At 31.6% G+C, this 10033-nt stretch overlaps 2 protein-coding genes across 3 annotated transcripts; one reads left to right on the top strand and one right to left on the bottom strand.

Annotated features, from left to right (window-relative positions):
- Positions 1 to 219: 219 nt before the first annotated feature.
- On the top strand, positions 220 to 4716 carry LOC115705267 (probable sulfate transporter 3.4). Its single transcript, XM_030632550.2, has 13 exons — positions 220 to 797; positions 1344 to 1392; positions 1491 to 1698; positions 1804 to 1975; positions 2375 to 2440; positions 2540 to 2653; positions 2745 to 2861; positions 2956 to 3082; positions 3167 to 3453; positions 3555 to 3745; positions 3844 to 3929; positions 4014 to 4090; positions 4187 to 4716. Exons 1-13 carry the CDS (start codon positions 444 to 446, stop codon positions 4343 to 4345), a joined length of 2007 nt encoding a protein of 668 aa, XP_030488410.1. The 5' UTR covers positions 220 to 443; the 3' UTR covers positions 4346 to 4716.
- A 1704-nt stretch (positions 4717 to 6420) lies between these two features.
- Positions 6421 to 9230, bottom strand: LOC115705354 (uncharacterized). Of its 2 annotated transcripts, none has more exons than XM_030632681.2 (4): positions 9119 to 9230; positions 8509 to 8891; positions 7867 to 8093; positions 6421 to 6815 (listed from the first exon to the last, which is right to left on the bottom strand). In XM_030632681.2, exons 2-4 carry the CDS (start codon positions 8730 to 8732, stop codon positions 6808 to 6810), a joined length of 459 nt encoding a protein of 152 aa, XP_030488541.1. In that variant the 5' UTR covers positions 8733 to 8891; positions 9119 to 9230; the 3' UTR covers positions 6421 to 6807. The 2 variants fall into 2 exon arrangements, with proteins under 2 accessions (XP_030488541.1, XP_030488539.1); XM_030632679.2 differs by having other exon boundaries at positions 9003 to 9212.
- Positions 9231 to 10033: the final 803 nt, after the last annotated feature.

Raw genomic sequence — 10033 nt, 5'->3', positions numbered from 1 at the left:
AAATATTTTATCATATTTTAAATTCTTTTTCTTAGAGCAGTAATCATATTAATAAATAATATAATATTTTAGTGAGATATCTCTCTCCTTAAGTATTTGAGTCACAAATTTGAACAGTGTGAGTGTATGTGAGACTGAGAGAGCTTTAATTTGAAATGACGATTTTACCCCGTAATTTATAGTATTAAAAAAGAATCCGAACTTTCTTACATTCATACCGAAAGAGAAGAGAGAAGGTAAAATGACTAAAATAGCCTTTCGAGGAAATGAGAAATACAACAATAACTGCCATTATTTGACACATTGCAAAATATTTTCTCTATAAATTGAAACTCTCCACTGTCATTTTTTTCATCAACTTTTTTCTTCTCTAAATTTCCAAGTCTGAAACTTTCCTTCTAATCATCATCATCATAACAAAAAAATACAAGTGATTTTTGAAAATGGGTTTGAACTCAAACAGAGTAGAAGATTTTTCAAGCCATGAAGAAAATACAGTAGTGAGAATCCAAATACCAGAGTCAGTACTAAATAATAATCCAAACATGGAGATTCACAAGGTTTGTTTGCCTCCAAAACAGACAACTTTTCAAAAATTCAAGAGAAGAGTCACTGACATCTTTTTCCCTGACAACCCTCTTCATGGTCTTCGTTACCAAACAAGTTCCTTCAAGAAATTTCTTCTGGGTCTTCAATTTTTCTTACCCATTTTCCAATGGGGTCCTCTTTACAATGTTGGTCTTCTCAAGTCTGATATCATTTCTGGACTCACCATTGCTAGTCTGGCTATTCCTCAGGTATCAAAAAATATATAAAAATCAAAACTTTATTACTTTTTTCTGGTTTTTCTCTTTCTCTCTGTCATGCAAAAACGTTTCAAATAAACTGAAGTTTTTTCAGTAATGGCGTTTTTCCATTTATTGATAGTTGAGTGGTCACACGAGTATGAGTTGGGATGTGTTCTTCTGCATATATTCCTTCTCGTTTGAATCATTTCTCTCTCTCTCTCTCTCTCTCTCTCTCCATTTATTTATTCACAAACCTATATCTGTGTGTGAATACATATGTATCGGTTATAAATGAGTTTTTGTTCTTATTAAGCCATAATTGAATATAATATGTATTTTTCTATGTATGCTAATATTTGCTAAATTATTCTAAATGATGTCACAAGTGACTGACTTGTTTGTCTTTTGCCTCATGAAGATCATAGCTAATATTTTGTTTTGAATAAATATTAATTTTTTATGTTTACTTTCTGATTCTGCTTTGAATTAATTGCAATTAGTGGTCAAATTCGTCTTAATTAATCACATTTTTTTTCTTTTTATTATTAATTTCAGGGAATCAGTTATGCCAAGCTTGCAAATTTGCCTCCTATTGTTGGACTATGTTAGTATCTAAATCATACAAACTCAATTTGTGTTGACTAACTTAAAATACTTAGCTGAAGTTGATTTAATTATGACTTTAAATCTCCATACATGCAGATTCAAGCTTTGTTCCTCCTCTGATATATTCACTTCTGGGAAGTTCAAGACACCTTGCAGTTGGACCAGTTTCAATTGCTTCTTTAGTTATGGGATCAATGTTAAGTGAAGCAGTTTCTCCCACTGGGGATCCAATTCTCTATCTTAAACTGGCTTTCACTTCTACTTTCTTTGCTGGTGTCTTTCAAGCTTCACTGGGTATCTTAAGGTACTTTCATTTATTCATAAAAATGAAAAAAGGAAGGAACTTTGTGTGTGTATGTATATATTTTCTAGTATTTACATATTCATGTGACCTTTTCTTTTTTAACAGGTTAGGGTTCATAATTGATTTTCTTTCAAAGGCAACTCTGGTTGGGTTCATGGCTGGTGCTGCTGTGATTGTGTCTTTACAACAGTTAAAAGGGTTACTTGGCATAGTCCATTTCACTAGCAAGATGCAATTACCTGCTGTTATGTCTTCTGTTTTCAGCCACACAGATGAGGTAAGAAAATAAAAAAATTAAAGCTAATATTTTTATTTTTGTTTTTTATATAAAGAAAATTGATCAGAATAAGCAACATCATGGAATAAATCAACTTATGTTGGTGCTTGATAACATGTCCAAATTAGTATCATTGCTTTTAATTTAGTGTTAGATTTGAATTTTTTCTCTCCAATGGATGCTTTTATGTTTCAATCAAAAGGTTCCTAATGTATCTTATAAATTGGGTACACTTCTTGATTGCCCTTTATTCTAAATTAACAAGTGCCAATCCCTTTTTTCTTTTTACATTATCTTTGGAGAATCTTTTTATTTAATATATAAATATATATTTTTTTAAATTTTACTTCACATTTATTGACAAGAACTAACTATGCTTGATTTTTTATTTCTTTGCAGTGGTCATGGCAAACTATTGTAATGGGCTTTAGCTTCTTACTGTTTATGTTGACCACTAGACATATTGTAAGTATCTCTATGTTGGCAAAACAGTGCAATAATATATTAGTGAAATAAAGATGAAATCTTTTTTGATTATTTATTGATCTAAATTAACTGTTGCAGAGCATGAAATGGCCAAAACTCTTTTGGTTGTCGGCAGCTGCCCCATTAACATCAGTTATTCTTTCAACACTTCTTGTCTTTCTACTGAAATCAAAATCACCCCACATCTCATTTGTAAGAACTTATTACAACTTTTCATTTCATTTCATAAATCAAAGGTTATCCAATCATTATAATAATCTTTGTTTATGTTTTTATGTAACAGATTGGTCATCTGCCTAAGGGCCTTAATCCACCTTCTGCTAACATGTTATACTTTAGTGGTGAATCTCTTGCTCTTGCTATCAAAACTGGCATTATAACTGGGATCTTGTCTCTAACTGTAAGTCATCCGAAAAACACACCAGCTCTTTCTGTTACTTGATAAAACTTAACAATATGGCCTCATAATTATGTTTGTTTTCTTGAATTTTCAGGAAGGAGTTGCAGTTGGGAGAACATTTGCATCATTGCAGAATTACCAAGTTGATGGAAATAAAGAAATGATGGCTATTGGAATCATGAACATTTTCGGTTCTTGTTCTTCATGCTATGTCACCACTGGTAAAGATTTTGTTTTCTCAGGCACCAATCAATAATTTGTATTAGAACAAACACCTTAGTTAAAAAAGTTTTGCTTTTTTTCAGGATCATTCTCTAGATCAGCGGTAAACTACAACGCTGGAGCTAAAAGTGCTGTTTCAAACATCATAATGGCTTCAGCTGTGCTTGTGACTCTGTTGTTTCTCATGCCCCTCTTCTATTACACTCCCAATGTCATCTTAGCAGCTATCATCATAACCGCCGTGATAGGACTAATCGATTACCAGGCTGCTTGGCGGTTGTGGAAAGTTGACAAACTCGATTTCTTGGCTTGTTTGTCTTCATTCTTTGGTGTTCTTTTCATTTCTGTCCCTCTCGGTCTTGCCATCGCGGTAAGATACCATGTCTTATTTTGATCATTCTTAATAAATGATACAGAAATGAATTAGCATATACTAAACCTTATTCTCACTTGTTCTGTACATAATAATAGGTTGGAGTCTCAGTTTTCAAGATCCTCCTTCATGTCACTAGACCAAACACCATGGTTTTGGGAAACATTCCCGGAACTCAAATATACCACAGCATCAACAGATATAGAGAAGCTTTAAGGGTTCCTTCATTTCTCATACTCGCAGTTGAATCACCTATGTACTTTGCAAATTCAACTTACCTTCAAGAAAGGTTAGTTCTTTTCAATACCCTTTTACATAAAGTTGATTACTTTAATCAATTTTCATTGCCATGGTTTTCTCAATGGGGTTGATTTTTGTTAACTGCAGGATATTAAGATTGATTAGAGAAGAAGAAGAAAAAATAGCAGCTAACAATGGCACCACATTGAAAACCATAATCTTGGATATGACAGGTACATATGTTAATCCTAATTTCTAATACTAATAACACATGTTTTAATATGTTCTTTCACTTACAATCTAATTATCATTACCAGCTGTAACTGCCATAGACACCAGTGGTATTGAAATGGTAGCTGAGCTCAGAAAGATGTTAGATAAAAAATCACTTCAGGTAATCCAATACTCAAACTTTTTTTTCTCAATTTGAAAAATGACAATGTTGTTTTATGGGGTTGGTGCTAAAATTGTGTTTTTTTTTTCGGTGTAGCTTGTCTTGGCGAATCCCGGGGGAACGGTGACTGAGAAGCTACAACAATCGAAGATTTTGGAGTCGTTTGGATTGAATGGAGTGTATCTTTCTGTTGGAGAAGCTGTAGCTGATATTTCATCACTTTATAAGGCTCAACAGGATCAAGCTCAGCCATGATTAACTATACATTACCATCTAAAACAAACAAGTGGTTTGAGACAAAACAAAAGAAGAGATGTCCAACACTTGTGTTTTCGGATCAACTAAAGAAGTTTTCTGGGAAGAGTTAATATAACCATACCCCCTTTTTTTTCTCCTTTCTTTCTTTCATTTTTTTTTCTCATAAATACTGTTGTTGTAAGCCTTTAGGCTAGAATCAAAATCAAATGTAGCAGCTTCTTATGGCTAGGAACAAATATATCAATATCAAATGAATGCAGCATGAAAGTTTCTGTGTTTAAAAACTTCAAGTTTTTACTTTCCTTAACTTTTGTAATGTCTCATACTTACTTTAACCAATAAAATAAAGAGACTTCGTTGCACTGAAAGTGTGTTATACTGCAAATCAATTATATAAAATCATTTGTGTTTAGCTCTTAAACATCTAATGTAACAGATGACATACCTACTCTTCACAGCAAAGATTTCACCATGTAACCACCAAAATCCAAAAAGGCTCCACACTTAGTAACTTTCATACATTTGAACTGAATTTTCTTTAAGTAGGTGTGGGTGTTACTTTGTGTTTCTTAGTTATTTCACATAAAGTTTTGGAAAATTGTATGATCCACCCATGCACTTTTATATTTTTCGGTTTTCGGTATCAAAGAGAATTTTTTATTTTAATATTTTTTAAAAGTAGTTTATGTTTTAGTTTTGTAAAATTTTAAAAAAATTCATCAAAATTTAATATGTTAAAAAATAGACTGTTTGAACATTATTTTCTACACTGTAAATTATTTTAAATTTTTTAAAATATTACAGGATGTCTTAAATATTTATAGTGTACACCATTATATATAAAAAAATTTATTAAAAGCGCAATAGTAAGAATGTATTGTTACTTTCATATTTGAGTCGCTTAGCCCTTGAAATGTACTACTTATTACACGTTAGACCTTACAATTTTGATTTTAGCAATAAAGTCTTTGAACTTCTAATTTTTATTTAGCAATTATATCATTTTTAAACTTTGGTTATAGTTATTACCAAAGTTTACTAACCAATTTACTTTTTTTGTTCTGCTAATAAAATTTGGATAAGTACTAGCAAAACTCCATTATTTTTTTTTTTTTTAAAAAAAAAAAGTGACAGCGATAATTTTTCCATAACAATGTTATTGCACCCGCTAATTTTTAAACATTAAGTGACATGTAAGATATCACAAACTCATACAATTGGTTCAAGTGGCATGCTCGCATGTATTATTGTAAGAAGATGATCTGCCATAAAATGATAAATCATTTGTTCTTTTGCAAAAATGCTCAATACCAATAAAAATTATCAAAAGGAAATTTTTTTTTTTTTTGGTAGAAAATTAGAACTTTAATCACCCATTTATTTTTTTCTATTCTACCAAATTTGGATAAACTGTCACAAAATCCTAATTAAAAGAAAAAAAAATTGACGGTAATAATTTTTCCGTAATGATTTTGTTACACCAGTTAATTTTTAGATATTAAGTGACATGTAAGATATTCATAACTCACACAATTGGTCCAAGTAGCATGCTCACATGTATTATTGTAACAAGATGATCTGCTCTAAAATTGCACCAATAATAGTATGTAACTTTTTCTATCTTAACATATTTAATCATTACCGTTAATGCTATTTATTTACTCTATTTTTTTTCAACAAGTTTTGATCTTATAATCTTACTAATAATTTAAATTTCTATGAAAATGTAAAATGTAAAGAAAAATGAAAGAAAAAAAAATCATAAAAATATATATTGTAGACGATATATTTTATTATATTATTCTTCAAGATTGTAGTTCAATTGGTCAGAGCATCACCCTGTCGAGACGGAAGCTACGGGTTCGAGCCAATCATCATTAAATTATTAAAACAAATTCCATAACAGGTGATTTTTGGAAGAAAAAAAACTAGTAGATACAAAGGACTTAATTGCTAAGAAATTACAAGTTTAATCACCAAATTACCATTTTTGTTCCTATGAGAAACCGTTAACAAGTTTTTATCAATATGGCTCTCAATAATCCCAAGTCAATGCATCATAATCCGGAAAATGACAAAAGCAACAATAGTATTTATATGAAGTAATTACAAATGGCCCCAATGAATGAGAAGAAAATTAATAGTCAAAATGGAAAGACATTAACAAGGTGAAAAGAAAAAGTATGACAAAGCATTGTTTCACTAAAAGAAAAAGTAAACTATAATTGTACAATACGAGTATCCTAACAAAATGCATATCTAACTAATGTGAAAGCCTGAAACTTTCATAATTGTGGTCCTTTGTTATTGTACCAGTGAGATAAATGGAATAGGGACCCTGTCTCTTCCACTTCACAGATTAAAATCTACTATAACCAGCCCTTTCAAGAAGCTCTTCCGAATTAATGAAGAAAAAGCGACAAAAAAACTCACAAGAAATTGGTTCAAGCCTGCCCAAGTCAAACACCTGCATTGATAAAAGGGGTTACAGATCATTCTACGTAGTGTTAAACGGGGTAAAATGGTTATAGAAGACATTATAAATAGAGTCAACAGCAACTAAGGTCAACCTAATTGTTAAAGAAATCCATCGAGTAATGTCAACCTAGTCACTGTCAGTGGATCTTCTAATAAGAATTCTAAACTGAAATGAATATATCTAAAAAAGTCTTTCTTTCTTTGCGTATGAGCATATACAAGTCCTTCAAGCTAAGCTGTGAGCCTATTTTTTTCATTATTATTATTTATTTTCAAAGCAGGAAAAGGATTCACAAAGAAGATGGGTTATGGATTGTAAGGATGTACTACCCTCTTGATAAAGTTCAATATCTAAAAAACCAGAAAACGCTGCTAGCCTGCTACAATAGAAAAACATGAATTAGTTTACTTAAATGAACAGGAAAGCAGCTTGGACTCTTTGGAATGGTGGCGACTCTGATGACATTCAAAGTTTCAAAGTGCTACTCTGACTAAATACAGAAAAATAGATGAAGTATACAAAAATAAAATTGCAGCAACTGAGAATGAGGTTAAGATTAATCAAACCCCTGAGATAACCCAGCGTATATCTCAGTGAAGATACTGCAAATCTTCAATTAATTAACTTTACAATGACTAACAGTCAGCCTGAGAAAATGGAGGACATAACCCATGGATTGACTTTCCTAAAACCCATGGATTGGAAAGGTAGTAAATGGAGCATAAAATCTTCAATTAATTAATATTCCAATTACTAACTCCTAGTGTTCCAACATTATTAAGCTACTGAATAAAATTAATATATTCATGTCAGTGCAAGAGATACATTCTCCTGTTTTAATCAGCTGAAGTTTAAATGCAAATCAGCAGCCTTTCAATCAGCCTTAGAATTACTGAACATAAACTATACAGTATCAATGAAAAGGCTTTCCAAACAAAATATTTCAGAAATTACTCAAAATTTATCTAGACACCATATCAAAATATAAGCAACATCAACCTAGCTTAGTATAGCCAATTAAAAAAGGAAAGGGACATACTTGAACGTAATCGTGTTATAGGAATCTCCCGCATTTCACGTTTAATGCAGAGATATTCTCCTAGTAGAGCCATAATTGCAATTCCAGTACCATTTACTATCCACCATGTTACTGAGGAAGGCCATCCCCCATACACAATACAGATAAAGAGATGGATAATGAAGACAGTAACCGAAAAATCCAAGCATTTCTTTGCTCTCTCAACCACAAAAACAAGATATCCAGCACTGTACAAACAAACAGGACACCAGTGTTAACAAGAGCAAGCAGCCAAGGGAGTTTATAATCAACTTCAAGTGGCCAAACATACATAACTAAGATATTACATGTTAAAATTGCATATTCATCTACAATATATAGAGCTTGGTTAGAAGCTAATCATCACAAAATTCCAATGCCAAATAATCATTTCTTGTTAAAATCAAATTACAAGCAGATTCCTTGAGAAATAAACCGTTTATAGCCAACTAAATCAACCACTCAACCTATAACCCTCAAGAGTGCTAAATAGTCATGTTTGTATAATGCCAAGTACAAACACTATCCCTTGTAACTCTAAATCATAAAACAAGAAGCTATCATATGAAGTAATTGATAAACAAAACAAACAATTTGATAGACCAAGTAGAAGAGAATTCTAACCTTGCAATTGCACTTAGCAGAAACGAAGCAATGACACACCACCCAGTTACAGTCGAAGCAGTTAGAGTAGCATAGTCAAAGAAATAGACCAAACTCATCCGGGAAACCCGAAATCCAACAAGAATGGACAAGAATAACCCAAGTGTGAGATAATATACGCATTGAAGGCAAAATATTTGTGCAACAATCAGCCAAGGGTCCCATACAACAGTACCATAGAACATTTCTGCAATAACCTAATTCAAATTCCCTAAAATCAACAATAATATCCCACCAAACCAATCCAATCAAAAAACCCAATTCTCAAACCCTTATGGGGATCCAAGCCACGATCTTTTCACAATCCATCCACGCTAGTGAGCATCTCCCGAAAGAGGAAAACCCTGAGACCCAAAAAAAAACCACGATCGTCAAGGATTCGGATCTAAAATTGGGAAAAGGGTCTAACCCAGATGAGAATTGAGATTATAGTTGGAAATCGAATTGAGATTTACATGAATGTGTGTAGGGTGAATTGGTTTGAAGTTAAGAAGATGTAGATCGGTTTGAGATTGTAAAAGGGAAAGTGAAGAAGAGAGAAAAACGCAGCAAGTATGGGATTGAGCTTCACCTGAGGATGCTGAAGAAAGAGGATTTGGTTGCTTAAGAAAATTGTAGAAAAGCAATCAAACTCAATTCAACCGTGAGACGACGGTAACGTCACCAAATAATTTTGCTTTTATTATTTATTTCTTTATCCTTCAAAACAAAAACAAAATTATGAATATTTAGGGCTCGTTTGGAAGGCCATACTAGGTCGTATTGTATTATATTGAATTGTATTTTATGTAATATTTTTATGTAAAACTATATGTGGTATTAACTTTTATGGACACCTAAATATATAATATTTTAGTATAAATTAAAGTTTAACATAGTATTATATAAAAATATGATATATAATCCAAGACAATATAATACAATACAATACAATACGACCTAATACGGCGTTCCAAACGAGCCCTTAAAGTGAAAGTTGCTTCTTCAATGCACCCCATTAAAATGGAAGCACAATCCAACTCATAATTACTTTGACATTAAAAAAAAAAAATAGTTTAATTTTTTTTATAGTAGTGTACGATATAAAAATTCGAAATAATTAACAATATTAGATTTAATGTTCAAACAATCTATTTTAAACTATAAATTTTTCAAAATTTTGCACAATGTTTAAAATAACTACAACGTATACGATTATAAAAAAAAATATACGCTAATTCTTTTTTTAATATCGAAATAAATAAAGGTGTATCGATGCACCCCTTTCAAAAGATGAATTGTAAAATTTTCCTAAATTATAGTTTGATTGGTTGTTGCTTTGGAAATAAGTATTAGTTTTGTACTTGTTGGGCCTTGTTCACGGGGCTCGTCAATCATTATGAGTTGTTTAAGTTAGAATTGCCATGGACTTAGAATCTCAGCGATTGTTCGATTATTTAAAGAGATAGTTTCTCAAAAGAAGCTCACTTTTATTTTTCTTTGTGAG

Source organism: Cannabis sativa, chromosome 1 (genome assembly GCF_029168945.1).
Source record: "Cannabis sativa cultivar Pink pepper isolate KNU-18-1 chromosome 1, ASM2916894v1, whole genome shotgun sequence".
NCBI lineage: Eukaryota > Viridiplantae > Streptophyta > Magnoliopsida > Rosales > Cannabaceae > Cannabis > Cannabis sativa.
Note: the sequence above shows the minus strand (reverse complement) of the source record. Positions and strands in the feature narration are given on the sequence as shown.